At 47.2% G+C, this 18,715-nt stretch overlaps 1 protein-coding gene across 6 annotated transcripts in view; it reads right to left on the minus strand.

Annotated features, from left to right (window-relative positions):
* Positions 1 to 18,715, minus strand: part of TANC2 (tetratricopeptide repeat, ankyrin repeat and coiled-coil containing 2) — a 163,837-nt gene that overhangs the window by 10,462 nt on the left and 134,660 nt on the right. For all 6 annotated transcript variants that reach the window (XM_050985766.1, XM_050985767.1, XM_050985769.1 and 3 more), the window contains 9 exons: positions 14,581 to 14,689; positions 12,293 to 12,415; positions 11,065 to 11,301; positions 8,908 to 9,093; positions 7,985 to 8,078; positions 4,469 to 4,602; positions 3,781 to 3,904; positions 1,656 to 1,831; positions 683 to 815 (listed from right to left, as the gene is read on the minus strand). In XM_050985766.1, the coding sequence (XP_050841723.1) occupies positions 683 to 815; positions 1,656 to 1,831; positions 3,781 to 3,904; positions 4,469 to 4,602; positions 7,985 to 8,078; positions 8,908 to 9,093; positions 11,065 to 11,301; positions 12,293 to 12,415; positions 14,581 to 14,689 (1,316 nt within the window). The remainder of the gene's footprint in view (positions 1 to 682; positions 816 to 1,655; positions 1,832 to 3,780; positions 3,905 to 4,468; positions 4,603 to 7,984; positions 8,079 to 8,907; positions 9,094 to 11,064; positions 11,302 to 12,292; positions 12,416 to 14,580; positions 14,690 to 18,715) is intronic.

Below are 18,715 nucleotides of genomic sequence, written 5' to 3' on the forward strand. Positions count from 1 at the left end.
TGGGGACGCATGCAGACTAAATCAAACAGGAGAAAGCAAGGCTAACAAAGCTATCAGATCGAAGCTGATGCTGACAGCAATGAGATATACCTCGTGGGCGACTCGGTAACGTCTGACAACCTTCAAAGAAAGGAGAAAACAAGAAGTTGTAGGAGAGAGGGGGAAAAAAATGGATGAAGGTGAAAAAAAAAAAAAAAAAAAAAAAAGAAAGGAAAAAAGCAGCTGTGAGAGGCAGGAAGCGAGGAAGCCAATGCACCAGCAAAATCCCCTTTCACAGGAAAACGTAACGTGAGCAGCTGTGTGGCGCAGTGCAGGTACACTGAGGTCTGGAAGCATACACAGAGCGAGTGAACGCAGCAGCTCACAGCAAGGCATGGACAGAGTACACTTGGCAACTCAGACTAGTAAAGATAGAAAAAGCATTACCAGAGGAAAGACCTTGCCAAAGAAACAGTTGTTTATTGATTAACTTTTGCTAAGTAATACGACAGGAAAAAAAATCAAGTCCCCATTTTAGGAAAGAGAACCAAGTGGTCCTGACTCGCCGTCTGCTTTCCGAGTGTGAAGCAGCGGCTGGGCCTGAGGCTGCCTCTGGGTTATACTTGTATTTTTTAGGATGCCAGCCCCACTGTTTGAGTCCTGACTGAGCACAGAGCTGATGGCAGCGTCCCCCTGTTCCTACCTATCTTTGCTCCTTTCTTCAGGAGGGTGACGACCACCGAGGTGTTGCGGCAGCCCACTGCTCTGTCGAGGGGCCGCATCCCACTGTAGTCAACGTGCTCAATCATGGCCCCATGGTCCACCAGGAACTGAACCTGCAATGAGAAGCCCAATAATCAGTTCTGTTCTTGGCTGAGACCCCCACACACTACTGGGGATGCAGGATCAGCAGAAGCTTGCTCTTCTCCACTGTCTGGGCTAAAAGCACCTCCACGGTGTCTGATGGGTACGTTGTGGGAAGCAGGTCGAGGGAGGGGATTCTGTTCCTCTACTCCATTCTGGTCTCTGGTGAGACTGGAGAGCTGTAGCCAGCTCTGGGGTCCCAAGTACAGGAAGGACATCAACCTGTTGGAGCAAGTCCAGAGAAGGCCATGGAGATGCTCCAAAGGCTAGAGCACCTCTGTTAAGGAGGCTGGGAGAATTGGGATTGTTCAGCCTGGAAAAGGCAAGGCTCCAGGAATACTTTAGAGTCCCTTCCAGTGCCTAAAGGAGCTCTAAAAAGGTTGGAGAGGGAGTTTGGACAAGGAACTGGAATGACAGAACAAGGGGGAATGGCTTTAAATTGGAAAAAAGAAGGTTTTGATATTAGGAAGAAATCCTTCCCTGCAGTGGTGGTGAAGCCCTGGCATAGGGTGCCCAGAGAAGCTGGGGCTTCTCCATCCCTTGAAGTGTTCAAGGCCAGGATGGACAGGGCTTGGAGCAACCTGGGATAGAGGGAGGTGTCCCTGCCCATGGCACAGGGTGGAATGAGATGGTCTGTAAGTTCCCTTCCAACTGAAACCATTCTGGGATTCTCTTATCACCCTCTGTGGAAGCACCTTCCCACAGGGAGTGCCAGGACTGTAAGTGTTCACCGCTACACCAAGCTGAACTGTTTGATTTTATGGCTTTTACAGCAAGTGCCCCTTTTCTCTGGGCATGCCAAGGCCACTCACCACCTCAGCGTCGCCGTAGAACGCCGCCAGGTCCAGCGGCGTGCGGCCGTTCTTGTCCGCGTGGTCCGTGGCAGCTCCGTTCTCCACCAGGGAACGCACCACGGGCAGGTGACCCTTCAGGCAGGCCCAGCTGAGGGCTGTCAAACCCTCTTTGTCCATCAGAGAAATGGAGGCACCTGGAAGAACAAGCAGCAGTTCACTTCAGAGCTCTCCATTGTTTGTTGCAAGCCCTCTGCTCAGCAATGACAGCTTGTTTTCAGAGAGCTCTGTACATAATTATTAATTCCTTTATTAATGTTTCTCCCACCACAGATCCCACCCTCTGTGGCAACTTCAAATACACTGATGGGAACTGTGGCAAAGGAGTTGATTCACACCAAGCTGCAAACTTTTTCACGCCTACCTCTGCTGGCTTTCCTGGCAAACATCTGAGTAGCATGGTAGATCTGACTTCCCTCATCTGAGACATCATCTTTTTAACTGCTTTTTTTAAAACTTAATCCAACCCCATTCCAGCCTGGGTGAGTCAGAGCTGAAGACCATTTTGCTGTTTCAGCAGGTCACCATGGGGAATTAAGTCAATTCAACTCAGTTACCCTAAAAAAGCACATATTTTCCCTTCTTCACTCCCCTCCCCTTTACCCAAAAGTACACAATTTCCAGCAGTATTTCTTCCTGAACTTTACCCAATATAAATACAACGTTGTGGGATACACTGCTGCCAACTGCAAGCCTAGGAGAGGAGGACTTGACGTTTTCTTGGATGAGGCAATGGCGCTGCCATACCAACGGGTCAGTATTGCTCCACACGGCATATGGATACAGATATGAGAGCTGAACAGCAGTTTTAAGTGAACACTCCTCTTCATGGCATGAAGACAACTCCTGTTGCCATGGCACAGCCACGGCTCTGGCTCTGGAGAGTGCAGAGATTATCTGTATCAGCTCTGCTCCTCCGAGGAGCTGCAGCTACCTGCGGGATGCTCCTGCCAGCAGCTGGGATGAATTGCTGCTGCAGTGCTTTTCTCCTGGAGGCAAACTCTAAACCTCCCAGCATGAGATTCCCTGCCTCTAGAACATTCAGCAAATGTGGGAGTGATGTGAATTTCCTAAATGTTCCCGTTCATCCCAGCTGACACATCCCTGGTCTACACAGGCTGCCCAGCTGAGAGCAGACTAAGAGGTCTCCCTGCTGGCACAAACTGTTTGTGGAGGAATACAGCTCCAGGTGTGTTCAGAAACCTCTGGCCAGAGCTCTCACCACAGTGTGGAGTGTCAGTGGGGGGAGGAGGCAAACAGCATCTGGAACAAGCAGGAATGCCAAGGTGGGACACAGGCTGCAAGGTACTGGCTCAGGGAGGACACTGTAGAATCACAGACTCATCTAGGTTGGAAAAGACTTTACTGTCATTGAATCCAACTGCTCCACCAGCCCTGCCAAGCCCTCCACTAACCATGTCTCCAAGTGCCACATCTTTAGATCCTTTAAATCTCCCCAGGGATGGGAGCTCCACAACTGCCCTCAGCAGCCTGTGCCAGGGCTGAACAACCCTTTCATCCCTCCCCTAGAGCAACTTGAGGCTTTTTCCTCAAGTGCCTTATTCCCTGGGAGCAGAGCCCGACCTCCATCTGGTTGCCCCCTCCTGCCAGGGAGCTGTGCAGAGCTCAGGTCCTCCCTGAGCCTCCTTTTCTCCTGGCTGAGCTGCTCCCAGCTCCCTCAGCCACTTATTGTGTTCCAGACCCTTCTCCACCTCTGTTTTCTTCTTTGGACACGCTCCAGCACCTCAATGCATTGCCAGTGTTTCCTCATGTTGCCCACACTGTATCCAGGAACCACTCTGAAGCCATGGGAAAGCCTCTCCAGATGAGCCTGAGCTGACCCAAGCCCAAATTCTGCTCAGGATGAAGCTGGAGCTGGTGTGGTGGGATGCACCACAGCTGGTCCCCAGCACTGTGTTTCCTCACGTTGCCCACACTGCACCCAGGAACATTCTGAAGCTGTGGGAAAGCCCCTCCGGATGATGCTGAGCTGACCCAAGCCCAAATTCTGCTCAGGATGAAGCTGGAGCTGGTGTGGTGGGATGCACCACAGCTGGTCCCCAACACCTCCCAGCACTGCTCTGACCTTGTGCAAGCAGGAACTCCACAGTGCCCAGGTGTCCCTCGGACGCGGCCATCATCAGCGGCGTCCGGCCCTGCTTGTCTGCCATGTTCACGTCAGCGCCGTGTGTGAGCAGGAGATCCACGATCTGCAGCACACAAAGCCAGGGTTACACATGGAGACACAGCTGAGAAGATGCCAGAGCCAAGGAAGAGCAGAACAGACCCCACATTCTAAAAGCTCCCACCCCTACAGGCATGGTGGCTTCTGGGATTGCTGGATGGATGATTAAGGATAATGAAAATGAAGGGAGGTATAAGGACAGGGAAAATGTTCTGGTAGGTCATGAGCATCCTGTTTGCTTCTCAAATGGTGAGACAACCAGAGAAGCTGTGGCTGCCCCATCTCTGGAACTGTTCAAGGCCAGGCTGGATGGGGCTTGGAGAAACCTGGGATAGTGGAAGGTATCCCTGTCCATAGGAGGGGGATGGAATTAGATGATTAGATGATCACTATTCCATGATTCTATGATAACACAGGACTTAAGCAAAGCTTTCTGCAGCCAGCCAGAGCTTGGGGCGATAGAAGAACCAGCATCACTTCTTTTTGCTCTGGCCATTCCCCAGAAGAGCTGGGGCTTGTCTTCTCCATGCCTATTCCAACAAGACAGAAGGGATGGCCTGACCCATGAGGGCGAGAGGACCCCGCTGACCTGCCAGTGTCCCTGTCTGACGGCGCTGAAGAGCGGCACGACCCCGCGGCGGTTGGGCTGCGCCACGGCGGCGCCCTGCTCCAGGAGCAGCCTGCACACCTCCAGCTTCCCGCGCCCCGCCGCCGCCGTCAGAGCTGCACGAGACAGGAAAGAGGTCAGGGAAAGGGCCACGTGCTCACTGGAGTGCTTCCCTACCTGGAAATGGGTCTTTCTGCTGGATACCAAAGTGATGGGGCTTGAAATGTCAAAGCTACCTCATGGCGGGAAAAACCAACAAAGAAAATGGGCTGGATTAGTCCAGCTTCTACTCTTGGAATTTCAGTTACCTCAAAGGTCAACTCTTCCATGAGAGGTTTACATAATGTCATGGAACGAGGCTGCTTGGGACAATCAGCTTTTACTGTTTCCTGCAAGTCACAGTGAAATGGGATGAGAACCCCAAGAAGTATAAAATAATCTACAGGCACTTGTGACTGAGGTTCAGGGGGTGTCTGAGGTTCAAATTGACTGAGGTTAAAGGTGTGACTTAGGCTCAGGTTTAGCTGCAATGAAATGTGATCATGATTTTGTTACTGTTTTCCCTAATGCCAAAGCCATAGGCTGTGAGGCCAAATGTATTTGAGTAGGGGCACAATATCCAGAGAAAATAAAGGTCTTCAGGTACTTGACAAGACCTTCTGCAATCTGTCATTGCCTCATGTCACCATGAGTACAAGGGAGCAAGTGAGGGATCAAGCAGGAGGCACTGACAGATCCTGCCAGCCACTGATCTCAGTCACATTTGTGGCTTTTCTTTCTCCAAACAAGCACAGAGCAGTGTAATCCAGATGGAGGACTTTTATTTTCCATATCCCACTGTAGTCTGTAGATCTTTGAAACCAGGGAAACAATTGGAAAGCAAAAAAGGGTGGATTTATTCACCTGTTTTCCAAGAAGAACACTATTTCTGGGCTTTGTTTCTGGCCAGGGCTGATCCTACCAGCCGGGGTCTTTGTGCAAACCCAAAAATATCTTTCATTTTCATATGCTCATGATATTACAGGTGGGTAGAAGCAATACCTGAGAGCTCTTTCCCTGACAAAATGTGCTCTGTTAACTCAGAAGTGTGGTTGAGTTAGAGAACACATATTCAATCTGAAAATAGTTCCAAGTTCAGGACCTGCCAGTGGCTTGTTTCAGTATTAATTTTAGACTTTCTGGTTCCTCCCTCTCCCTAACTTTCTGTGCACTTCAGCACAGCTCCACTGGCTCCACGTTCTGCTGCTTCTGGTAGGAGTTGGAGCAGAAGGTGGGAGTCTATTTCTGACTGATGTCGCTTGTTTTTGCTTTGAAGTACATTTCTGTGGGTTGGCTGATTACAAGGTGTTGATGGGTTTCCAACTGCAACACTGTTAATGGTGGGGGATTTAATTAATTCTCAATTCTCTTCCATATTATGGCTGAATTTTCTTCTCTTGGGGTTGAGAGACACCAAGAGTTAAATGAAAAATCATTTTGCTGCCACAAGCAGAACATTCTACAAAATCTATAATCAGATCCATGTGGGTTTTAAACGTAAGCTACAAATATAGAAGGAAGCAGAGGGATTGGCATGCAGGGCTGCTGGGTTCCACTGCTAAACCTGCCTGCACTTGAAATGCTGCAGGTTAATTTGAGGTATTTTACATCAAAATTACGAATGTTTGCAACAATGAAAATATTGTGAATCACTCCAGTGTTTGGTGTTTGTTCTTTGGAGAAGACTTTACTGAAACAGGATGATTTGATCCACTGTTTGTCTACTTTCCTTTGCAATTCCTTCTGCCTGGAGTGACACATCTTTCTGCTGCTCTGCTCCTCAGGGTCCAAGCAACTGGAGTGGGTTTGTGGCTCCAGCCTGTTCTCTGCAGCTCCAGCTCAAGGGAAGCTCAAAAGCTCCTGTGCTACTGAGCAGCCAGACCTTGCTCGTCCAGGAGGAACTAAGGAGGATGAAAATGGGCTGGTCTGAAGTTTCACAGTCTGCTGGAGAGCTCCCATGGCCCAGCACATCTGAGGTGAGTCCACTGAGCCCAGCCAAGGAGCAGCAAGCAGGATCCATTCCTGCTGAACAGGAATTGTGCAGCTTTTCCATGAGGATGGAGTTCCAGAAGGACCACTCACCGTGCAATAACCAAGTCCTTCCACAAACACCACACAACAACTTGCTGTGCTTCTCAAAACAGCTCAAACAGAGCCTGAGACCAGGTTCAGGTGTGGATGAGCCCATCTCCATCAGTAAACCACAGCCTCCTACACCAGGGATCTGCCACAGTGCCTTTTGTTTCTGCTGCTGTGTTTTCTTGTAGAAAAAACAACTTTATCTGGAGAAGGAATCATTAAACTGCTCCTATCCAGCACGTGTATCTGTTTCACAGCCTGGCAGCAAGACAAACACTTTGATGGAGATGTTTTTTGCACCTCCAACTCTGATGGAGATAGCAGAAGTGACTCAGACACTTTTCTGCTGGGTTTTGATGTTAGTTCTGTCCCAGGGGGAAATGCTCCATCTGGAACTGGCTCTAGTGTGCTGTCAGCAATTCCTAAACTTATGATGTCACTTGGCACTGCCATTTGGATGATATCAGCCTGATATAATGGAGCCAGGCATTTGGTTCTGCTCTGTGGAAGATGAGACATGAGCAACAAGTACCAAACCTCAGACAAGCCAGGATTCAGATTTTCAGAGCAGATTGCTATTTTTAGGCAGAAACCTGCATTTCTCTCCAAATTTATTTAAACCCTCTATTTGTTTGTGTGAAAATAAAGAATACAGTTATGTGAAAGTGAGCCTTGAGTTTCATATGAACTCCCAGATTTGTTACATGCAGACAAAAGGCTGCTCACTTTGGTGGTTGGCTCCTTTTTTGCTCATTTTCCCATCACACCTACTACCAATTTTAATGTAAAAGTGAATATTCCTTTGAGATGGCTCCCCAGTTTGTGGGTGATTTGTCAATCCCAAATCCACATTCCCAACTGCCCCAGTTACTCAGGACCCCTCTCAGATTGAGGAACTCCAGGATGTCTGGTTAGTCCAGCTTTTTGCATTTTGGGGGGCAGAGGTGTGGGACAAGAGAGATGGAAAAGGGAAAGTTGGGAATATCTGAGAGGGAAGGGAAGGGAAGGGAAGGAAGGGAAGGGAAGGGAAGGGAAGGGAAGGGAAGGGAAGGGAAGGGAAGGGAAGGGAAGGGAAGGGAAGGGAAGGGAAGGGACGGGAAGGGAAGGGAAGGGAAGGGAAGGGAAGGGAAGGGAAGGGAAGGGAAGGGAAGGGAAGGGAAGGGAAGGGAAGGGAAGGGAAGGGAAGGAAGGGAAGGAAGGGAAGGGAAGGGCAGGGAAGGAAGGGAAGGGAAGGGAAGGAAGGGAAGGGAAGGGAAGGGAAGGGAAGGGAAGGGAAGGGAAGGGAAGGGAAGGGAAGGGAAGGGAAGGGAAGGGAAGGGAAGGGAAGGGAAGGGAAGGGAAGGGAAGGGAAGGGAAGGGAAGGGCTTCTACAGAAATCACCTGTCTCTCCCCAGAGGCTGTCAAAGCTGTTGATCTGTGCTCTCTCCACCTCCTCTTCATCTTTTTCTGGAAGATCGAGCAGGTAGGAGACAATCTAAAAGAAAATATGTGTCAGATCATGAACTGGAATGTGTTACACAGGAACTGCTGACACCATCACACGAGCTACTTGTAATACACAGAGGGAAGGGAACAGTCTCTGCCTGGCTCCTTGGGATCAAGGAAATATTCTGAGATTAATCACTGAACTTGCTGCCCTGTACAAGCAACAAAACCTTCCCAAGTGTTTTGATATGGTGGCACATGATGAGACTTGGTAGGGTCAGTTCCCTGTGAGTGCTCTGTTGGAGATGACCTGGTGTGTGCAGTGGGTGCATCTCCTGGAGGAGGTGAGGCTGAGAGGAGGTATTGGGAGGAAAGAAACTCATTCTTAAGGCAAGGAGCAGGAACTGTGGGTTGCTGGGGCTCTTTGGAGCACTGATGGCAGTGGTGGGCTTGGTACTGGCTCAGTGGTTGGACTCAATGACCTTAATGGTCTCTTCCAACCTAAATTAGTCTATATATAATTTTCCCCATCATAAATCTCTGTCAGGATGGCAGGAGGAAGCTCTCTGGCTCTTCTCTCCCTGGACACACAGTCCAAAGTTACACATTCTCACACTCCCCATCCGTGCTGGATGTAGGCAACGTGTGTCCATCCATCTTATCCCTGCTTCAAAGTTCATTCCAAAAGTTTATTCTGACTACTTAAAAGCTTGTTATCCTTCCTCTCCTGGATGCCTGCCCAGACCACAGGGTTGGCCAAGGGATCTGTGAACACTGGGGTGGGACAGGGAGGAAGGGCAGGACAGAAGTAGCCTGGACTCCACCTCCAGACGTTCTCTGGTGGGTGGGCAGGAGAAGGCCAGCCCTTGGTGTCCTACCTCGGTGTAGCCCATGCTGGCAGCAGCAATCAGGGCCTGCTGGATTGCGTGGCTCTTCTTGAACACTCCCTGCTGCTGGCCAGCCATGCTCCAGTCACACTGGATCAAGAACTTCACCACCTCCAAGTGTCCCCTGAGAGCAGCGTGGACCAGGGCACACTGCCCGTTTTTGTCCAAATGATCCACCTTGAAAAGAGATTAAAAAATACAATTAAACAAAATCATGAGGGACACATCTTTGTTTCTTCAGAGTTTCCAATCCCTGTTTCAAAACAATGCCACATGTGCAAAATGTGCATTTTTCTGGTAAACTATCACTTCCATGACCAGAAAACAAACACTTCCAAAGCAATGTCCCAGGCTCTGGCATTATCTTGGCCACAAATGTTTGCTTTGGGGAAAATATCATTACTTTTTTTTAGGTTTCTCCAGTTTTCTTCAAAAATTCAAAGACTACAAAAATATTTTTTCTGTTGTGTCCTGAAGTCCAGCATTCAAATTATTTTGTGCATTGAAATACTATAACCTGGCCCTGGACACTTCTAGGGATCCAGGGCAGCCACAGCTTCTCTGGGAACCTGGTGCTAAATTGCAGTTATATAATACATATGAGAAATATTTAATATATTATAATACATTCACATCAATAATATATCAATATTTCTCTTTTTTCAACTCCTTCAGTAATCAGTATTGCAATTTTCTGCAAATATCTCAGTCTTCAAACTACACCAAACTGGGCTTTGGGGTATTTCTCAGTACTGTTAGGGATAGTCAAGGAAAACTATGAGTGGCAGGACTTATGTCACCAAACTCTCTCAAAATATCCAACAAAAGCAATTTTTTATTTTTTTCCTTCATACCATCCCCACATTATTACAGACAACACAACCCAGCAAGATCTTAACAGTCCCTCAGTCATCCTGACATCCATACCAAAACTACATAAACCCATATTTTGCCTTTTGAACTAAAATTAAAGATATAGAGAAACCACAAATTGTTTCCAGGAGGCTCCACTTCAAAAATCAACATAGTTTTCTTCTTCAACAAAGTATTTTGACTTGACTCATAATATACAATTAAAACTCCACTCATCACAAAGCTAAACAAAGGGGATATTTCTAGGACAAGTCTGATGAAAATTTTAGGAGAATGTGTCTCAGGGAGATATTTAAAGAATGCTTTGTGCTGGAAAAGCAGTGTTGCCATTTTAACCTTGTGAAGTTCAAGGATTTCTCCAGAACATCCTTATGCAGGTCACCAGTGCAGCATCACTAGGCAGCTCCTACCTCAGACCTGAATTCCAGACACCAATTACTGACTCCCAGGAGTTGCTGTCAATGTGGGACTTTTAAACCCAGAAAAAAATCTAGATTTTAGCAGAAAAAACCAACACCAAAAGCAGCCTCCTGGCTTTATCAGCTGGAGGATGCTCCCTAACAAGGGTTCCATGTTCTGCCTGCAGCTCCTACCCAGCCTTGAGTAAAGGTGGAGCAGTTCAGATCAGCTTTTGAGTGCTGGAACTCAGGACATCCCTCTGGGAGTCTGGAGCTGCCAGGACCCCTGGCAGGGGGCTCAGAGACCCTGGCACACAGCCCAGAACACCAGTGGGGTCGATTATGAACCCTGGAGCAAAGTGCCAGCTTTACATGGAGAGATAAAAGCCACAGCAGTTTGAACAGTGTAAGAATAAAGTTATCACAGGGTGTAAGTGTGGGGTTTGGGATTTTTAGTGTAGGGGTTTTTGGGGAGAAGATGGAGGGATTTGGGCATGTCCAGCCTTTCTTCTTCTTCTTCTTCTGTACCTCCACCTTCAGTGGTGATGTTGGCACTTTTGGATTGGTTTAGAGCAGAAGCTCACTGTCTAACACAGGTGACAGGGATGTAATTGTAAATATTGTACATGTAGTTTTTAGTGTATAAAGATAACACTGCCCTGGGGGCAGGCAGAGTGCCTCTGGCTGTCCTGCTGAGCTGACCTCAGCTGGCAGGAGGAAAATTTTATAGATAAGATACAATAAACAACCTTGAGACCGAGATATGAAGAGCTTCAACTCATCCTTTGAACGCATGGGCTGAAGCAGAGACTTTCACCACAAGCTGGGGTCACAAACCCTGTGGCCACCCCACATTTGAGCAGTGAGGCTCCTTTACCTTGGCTCGTTTCTTGCACAGCAGCACCACGATGCTCAGGAACCCGGCGGCGGCCGCGTAGCCCAGCGGGGTCAGGCCGCTCTCAGAAGCTGCATCAACGTTGGCCCCAAACTCCAAGAGCAAGGCCACCATCTCTGCATAGCCCAGGTGAGATTGGACACACAAAACTGGGGCGTTGTTCAGAACCTCCGTCCGGTAATTCACATTTGCACCTCCTAAAATCAGCAACCGGCTGACCTGCATGAGGGAGGAGAGCCTTAGGCTGAGCTTTAGAGAGACAGCAGAGACACCACAGCAGAAAGCAGGGCCTCTACACACCCCCAAACAAACAGCAAAGGACATGAAATGCTCAGCAAAACCATCTGGCCTAGAGATGGCCCCATTTGGTGCAGTTGGAGCAGTTGAATCATTTCCCAAGTGGCTGGGAAGTGGTCTGGAGGGTGCTGCCAGCCTTTGTTTTGGAACAAAGTCACTCCAGCCCTGCTGCAGCATCTGGGGATGTGGAGGGGATGGGGAATCAAACACACAGCTGGAGAGAGCTGTACTCAGCACCTTTCCCATGGGATTCCTCTGCAGGGTTCCTCTCTGGCTGTCCCACTACACGGCTCCCTTTGCCCTCAGCACCCTGCACCTGATACTGGAGAGTGACAAGGGGACAGACACTGAGCTCACCTCACCTGGGTGGGAAGGACCTGGGATAAACATCCTCCCATGTGAGAAAACAATTCCAAACCTGTATCTCTGTGTGAAATCCTTTCTGCTGTAGAGATGGGCTCACCTAAGTCAACACATTCATCTTACCACTGCAAAAGAAGTGGCTGAACCAGCACATGAGCACGTGCTGCTGGATTTGGTGTCACCTCAGAGTTCATGCCTATCTAAGTCAGAGCCCTTTACATGTCAAGTTCCAACATCAGTTATTGCATTCCCCATCTGTGGGAAGGAAAAGATCCCATTTTGCACAGGCACAAACTCACTATTTGCTCATTGCAATGAGAAGGAGATCCTTTGTCAAAGCAGTGGAGCTGACAGACTACCTCACATGATAAAAAAAATCTCAGCTGACTAAAGGCCTCTCCTCAGCTCAGGACAAACACCCAGCAAGCTGCTCAGCCTGGCCAGGACACTGCACACAGCTCCAGTGAATACTCTGCACTGTCACTGCCCACAGCTGGAGCTTCTTGTGTGAATTCTGAACCCCCCAGCCCTCCACCTCCTCCTCCAGTACCTTTATGTTTGGGGTGTAGAGATTTCTCAGAGATGCCAATGCCATTGAAAGTCCTTCAGTACTGTAGGAGATCCAAAGCCCTTGCAGGATGGAGGAAGATACCCCAACTTTTTTACTCAGACCCTGAAAAAGAGAAAGGAACTTAGATCCACACTTACAAATCTGCTCAGTGACACTGGGCAGATCCTCCTGGGTCTCTGGACTTCAGAGGAGTTTCAGGACAATGATGACTACACCCAAGATAATGTGACAATTTGCCATATCTGACCTTCACAGTCAATTAATAAGCTTGCAGAAAATTAACTTATAAAGGTAATGTAGCCATCTCCAAGGTCAAGGAAAGGCAGGATTTAAGTGTGAGCAACCAGATCCATTCCACACCCTCACAAAATGCCATGTTAGGAACACAGATTGCTGCTTTTTTTTCTTTTTAAATAAAGCACAGAGTATCTGCTCACAGTGAAATAAATTCTGGAACTTTCAACCACAGCCTGGAGCAGTATGCCCTGGTATCTTGCACCAGATTGTCTCCAGCTTTTCTAGCTGGTGTCCATGATCAGGTTATACATAATATATTGAAGGTCTGACATATTTTCCAGCACTCCTAACTGGCAGAGCACAGTTGAGCAGGTTTCTCCCTGGAAGGAGAAATAATTTCCCCATAGCTGACAGATGGGAGTGAACAGCTGGATGAAGAGCAGAGGGGTGGGATGGTGACTCCAGCAGGAGCCAGGCTGTCAGTGTGCCCTGAATGCTGCTGTTCTGCTCCTGATTTCCCAGGAAAGCCTGCTGATTCCATGGAAACTGCACAGGCAGCTTGCACTGCACATTTAATTCTGTCTCGAGATGCAAACCCTGATTTCTGCTCTCTTCCACCCCTTTTGGTCACTTCCATCCCTGCAAAGCAGCAGGGTCCCAGGTCTGCTTTGTGTGCCTGGGATTGGGATGAGGCTGCTGCAACAAAACCTCTGCACAAGGTGGGATTTGTTTCCTCTGTGGGGAATCATCATCCCAGCCCCTTGCTGGACTCGGCTGCAACCTCGAATTCCTGTGTGAAAAATAATCTGCAGCATCACCCCAGCCATCAACAGATTTGTCATTTGAAATGGTTTTAGCACCAAAAGAAGCAGTAGATTAGACAAGCTCTTATAAATAACAGCTCCATGTACTCGTTTCCTTAAAATTCAGGGTGCTAAACCACAAAAAATACCTGCTTGTGTTGGGGGGAAAAGAGCTCAGGAATTTGAGCCACTGTTAAATGCTGCTTTTGAAATGACACAACACAAGACACTAGAGGTCAATATTAAATTTCATGAACTCAGGATGGTGAAATTGGAAAGGGAAAGCCTTTTTATAAAATAATTTTAAAATAGTTATACTACTATCAAGCCCATAAATAGGCTGCCTGAATCACCATCAGGACCAAGGAAAAGGGTAGATATTTTGAGAATAGCCCTCTGAAGATAATCACAGATGCTACAGAAATCTTAACTGTTGCATTAGAATATATATATACACTTAGATATTAGTGCAAGACATAAAAGGTGACATTTACCCCTTAAAGAAAAAGTACATTCAACACCATTATCATCCAGTTACCATTCAGGCAAAAGCCTGCCCTACTTCTCATTTTTTAGCTCATATCTTCCTGTTCTAATTCCCCCTTCAGAACAGTGGGGCAGAGTGAATCCTTCAGTAAAAACAACCCCCAGCTTCATACAGAGACAAGATAAAAATACAGCCTTGTTTTTACTAGTGTTAAGCACCCACAGGTCCTAACACTTTGAAGAAAATCTGCATTTCCTGTGACCTTACAAATCCACCCTCTCATTCCCACCTTCTGGTGCCTGGGCCAGCAGGAAGAATGATATTTAGTTTATGGGTCATATTGGTACTCACATCCAAGTTTGCTTTCCAGTTTCCCAGGTCTTAAATGTCAGTTTTCAACAACAATCAGATTTTCCTATTGAATTTTCATTAGACTCTTCAAAACCTCTCTTTTTTAAAGATTTCATTTTTTTTCCTGGATGCTGCCACAAGAATTCATCTTTCAGAGCAAGAAGCATCTTATGGTAGAGAGCAATTTTAGGTAAGGAGGCTCTCTGCTGAATTTACCATCTGAAGGAGGGTTTCATTTCTTAGGTACCACAGCCAATTTTCTAAACTCACTTCTACATGCTTCAGCAGCCTCAAGCAATCACACTTCTTACACCAACCCCACGACAAGACTGGGTGCTGCTGGGGCTGTGGATGAGGTTGGTGTAAACCTTGATCTGAATTTTTGTTACCTTAAAAATATGGGCTTTGAGAATGTGATGTCCCAGTTCAATGGTCTGCTGTCTGTTTAATTTTCCTTCTTGTCGAGAAAACCAGAAGGCAAGGAGTGTGTGGCCACTCCTAAAATCAGAAGAAAAAGTAGGTTAGTATTTCTCATTACACCAACAAAACAGCTTTTGAAGACAAAAGTGCTTTTATCCTTCAGCCACATCCAGCTTTGGGAAACAGAGCTGGCTGAATTCTCACTTGTAAACCAACAATTAATTGCATCCTTTATTATTGGTGATCAGTGACAGCTCAAAACCCCTCAGACATCAGCAAAAAAACCAACCCCAATATATTTCCTATATATATTTTCTATGAGTAGATGTAAATTTAGGAACACCAGAGGTACCATGCAATGAAAGCTGATTTTTATTGTCATTTCACAGAGGCAAACCACATTTGCAAAGCTTGTAACCAACCTGAAGCCACTGGAAAATGCCATATTTAAAATATCCACACTTTGAATAAAAGGTCCTTTAAATGACACCTGCACTCACTACCCTGTGGACAGTCCCATGGAATGGAACAACTTTATTGCTCTGTAAAACTCCTTCTCAACACGTTCTCCAGTGATAAAGATGCTTCTGGCAATGCCCTACCAGACTGACAACCACAGCTAATTACCTGAACTACAACCAAGTCCTGTTTAAGGCAAAAAATAATAAAAATCAGGCAATAAATTCTGTTGTTTTAAAGATGATTTAACGACATTTTTAAACATTTACAGATTTCCATCTTGTAATGCTGCAAGTTCAACATGGCTGAATCTTCTCAGAGATGCGAGAAGATGATTCTCCACAGACACACAAAACACACAAGATGCAGAAATGTGAAGTTTTAATACCATTTCTGGGTGAGATCAGCAAATTCCTGCTCCTGCAGATGCCCCATGCATGTGTGGATGCCACAGCAGGACATGCAGCAAGCAGAGGAGGAGGCAGAGAAACTCCACCCCGGGACCTCAGTGGTCTGTGTGATGTTTTTTTGGTTTTACCAACAAAATTATATTCTTCCTTAAGCCCCTGGCTGATCCCAAGGGAGTCCTTTTAAGCCACTTCATTTCTGGAAGTACATAAAAATGTGACTGCACTAAAAGCAATCTAACTCCTTCCAGCCAAGGAAAATAAAATATGATCTCAACTGTGGCTTTCAAAGGGCTTTTAAGGACAGGAAATGTTATTAGCTCATCCCTGTCTGGCAAAGCAAAGAAATACCTTGGATGGCCAAAGATCTAGTAAATATTACACAAGATAGAAGCTTTCACAGCAGTGGGGATTTACCAGCTCAGCCCCATTCAGGGATGAATACTATCCATCTCAAAATAAACTCAGGAAAAAAAGTGAATGACTTCTAATGCCCTGGCCAGGTTTTTGGCAAGGTGTCCCCTGAGCCCTGCCAATGAACCTCCTTTTGGATTGGTAACACATGGATTTGTGTGAGCAGAGCCCAGGGATGCTCTGTCAGCCCTCGTGGTGCTGGGAGGACAAGAATATGCCTGCTGGAAAAACAAATACTATTTTTCTTGTGAGGCAGGACTTGATCCCCAGGTTTGGACAGGTGAGAGAGCACCACAGCCCATTTACAGGTCATAAAACTGTTGTGCTTCATTCCAAAATGCAGCTCTGCTTATAGAGGCACCATCAACTCAAGTAACTGCTTGCTGAGATGTTTTTATTGACTTACAGTACTTTCACTCTTAGGTCATAGAAAGCAATTGAAGAAAATCCCTTTTTTTTTTGGCCTGTCAAGCTGCTCTCCACACCTTGGCCTGGCACACAGCCCGTGCTGGGATCCCATTGCTCCATGCTTCCCCTGAGTGGAGGAAAAGCCTCTCCAGATGGTGACTGTGCCCATCACAACACTGCTCTGATGCCTCAGCTGAGTGCTGAAAACCCATAGTGCAAGGAGTGCCTCTGATCCCATGCATCTGTGCTGTGAGAACTCTCCAAACAGCACCAGCACAAGGGACAAAACATAAAAAGCTGGAACAGAAGGGCCTTAAAGTGGTTAGAGCACCTTGAGGTAACCCCAGCTTGTTGTCCTGCCTTCCTTTGGCTCTGCCATCTTTGGAAAGGGAGGAGAATATCAGCTCTCCCATCACAGAAGACAAATGCATTTGCTCATGACACTGGTTAAGCTGTGGGAATGTCCATGGGAAGGAAGGACATACAGATCAGAAGGACACACAGCTTGAGTGGTGCCAGACACTGCTGGAAGTCGAGTGGGACAGCAACTGCTGGACTGAACCGGCCCTGTTCTGCCAGATGAGAACTGGAATTGCTGTAACACACTCAGGGCATCCCAGTAACTCATCAGGTTCACAGGCTGGGAGGGGTTGGAGTGGGGCCAAGGGGTTCAGCTCCACCCTGAGTGTGCTGGTGCAAGCTCAAGAACTCGTAGGTCACTGAGCAGGGAGCTGCAGAGAGACTTTGGACAAGGGTCTGGAGTGACAGAAGTGACAGAAGGGGGAACAGCTTCAAACTGACAGAGAGTAGGTGTAGATTAGACAGCAGGAAAACATCCTTCCCTCTCAGGGTGGTGAGGCTCTGGCACAGGTTTCCCAGAGCAGCTGTGGCTGGAAATGTCCAAGGCCAGGCTGGACTGGGTTTGGAGCAACCTGAGACAGTGGAGAGTGTCCCCAAGGCAGGGGGTTGGACTGAATGGCCTTTCCAACACAAACCATTCCAAGGTTTTATGATTCCACAATTCAGAGCCAGCAGCTCCTTCCCTTTCTGGGGGGATCCTCAGGAGCTGCATCCTTCTGCTGCAGACTGTGAGAGGCTGTGCACAAGGACTCTTCAGCCACACCCCTCTCTGCTCCACATCACAGGAGAGCAAATAACCCCAGGTTTTTGCTTGTTGTGAAAATCTCTTTGAGAATGTTTAGGAATGCTCTGGATGGATCTGTAACTGCATTTATCCTAAGCATGAACTGAAAATCCAGAAGCTTCTGAGGTGCAAGAGCTGAAGTGCAGCTCCTGCCTGCCACACCAGTGCAGTCAGCTCCTAAATTGCTCTCCAGCTGCAGCTGGAAGGGCATTTACCTAAATTTCATTACAGACCTGACTTTGGTGCTATCAATAAAGCATGTACAGACTACTCCAGAGTAAGGTACAGTATTCATGAGTAACACATTGCCTCTGCAATGCTTCCCAGACCTTGGCTTTCAGCTGCTTGATAAATACTTGTTCTGTCAACATTAATTGCAAACTAAACCAGACTGCAACAGCACAGGCTCTTTTTTTTTACCTTTAATACAGCAGAGTGGCAGTAATGATTTCTACATCAAGGAGCTCAGTGAAATGATATGCTTTGAATTTCACCACTGCAGAGTTTATCATCAGAGATTTTTCTATTTTTAATGTAAGATTTTTTTTTTTTTTTTTTTGGTGAAAAATTAATAGCTCTGCCAGTTCAGCTCCTGCAGCTTTAATCTGCTCTCTGTGCCTGTATCAACTCCTGTCGTGGTCAGGAGTCTGCCCAGATGGGCACAGAGGTGTGTGTGTAGAAATGTGCATATAGAGAAATCATTATATATAATTATATATATATTTACATATATGTAAAAAAGACATTAAAATGAGTCTCCAATCATTCCAACACAGCACAAACCAGTGCACACCTACAGCAGCTCTGAGGAAGGTAAGAGAAGGCTGCACACATGGTTATGTGGAATTATGGGATGGTTTGGGTTGGAAGGGACCCATCCAGTCCAACCCCCTGCCATGGGCAGGGACTCCTTCCTCTGTCCCAGAGCCCTGTCCAGTCTGGCCTTGGACAATTCCAGGAATCCAGGAGCACCCACACTGCCCTGGGCAACCTGTGCCAGGACCTGACCACCCTGTCAGGAAAGAATATTTTCCTAATATCTAATTTAAACCTACTCTCGAGTAGTTTTGAAGCCATTCCCCCTTGTCCTGTCGTTCCATGCACTTAAAAATAGATGCTGGATGTGATGTCGACACAAGTGTCCCTTATCCACCCAAACATGAGTCACACACAGCTCTGGGTGCAGAGCAGGATGATGCTGGATGTTGGTACCTCAGCAGTCCCCAGGTGAGCTCATTCCTCACGTCACAGATGGAAAAGGACAAAGTCTCA

The sequence above is a fragment of the Serinus canaria genome, chromosome 27 (genome assembly GCF_022539315.1).
Source record: "Serinus canaria isolate serCan28SL12 chromosome 27, serCan2020, whole genome shotgun sequence".
NCBI classification, from domain to species: Eukaryota; Metazoa; Chordata; class Aves; order Passeriformes; family Fringillidae; genus Serinus; species Serinus canaria.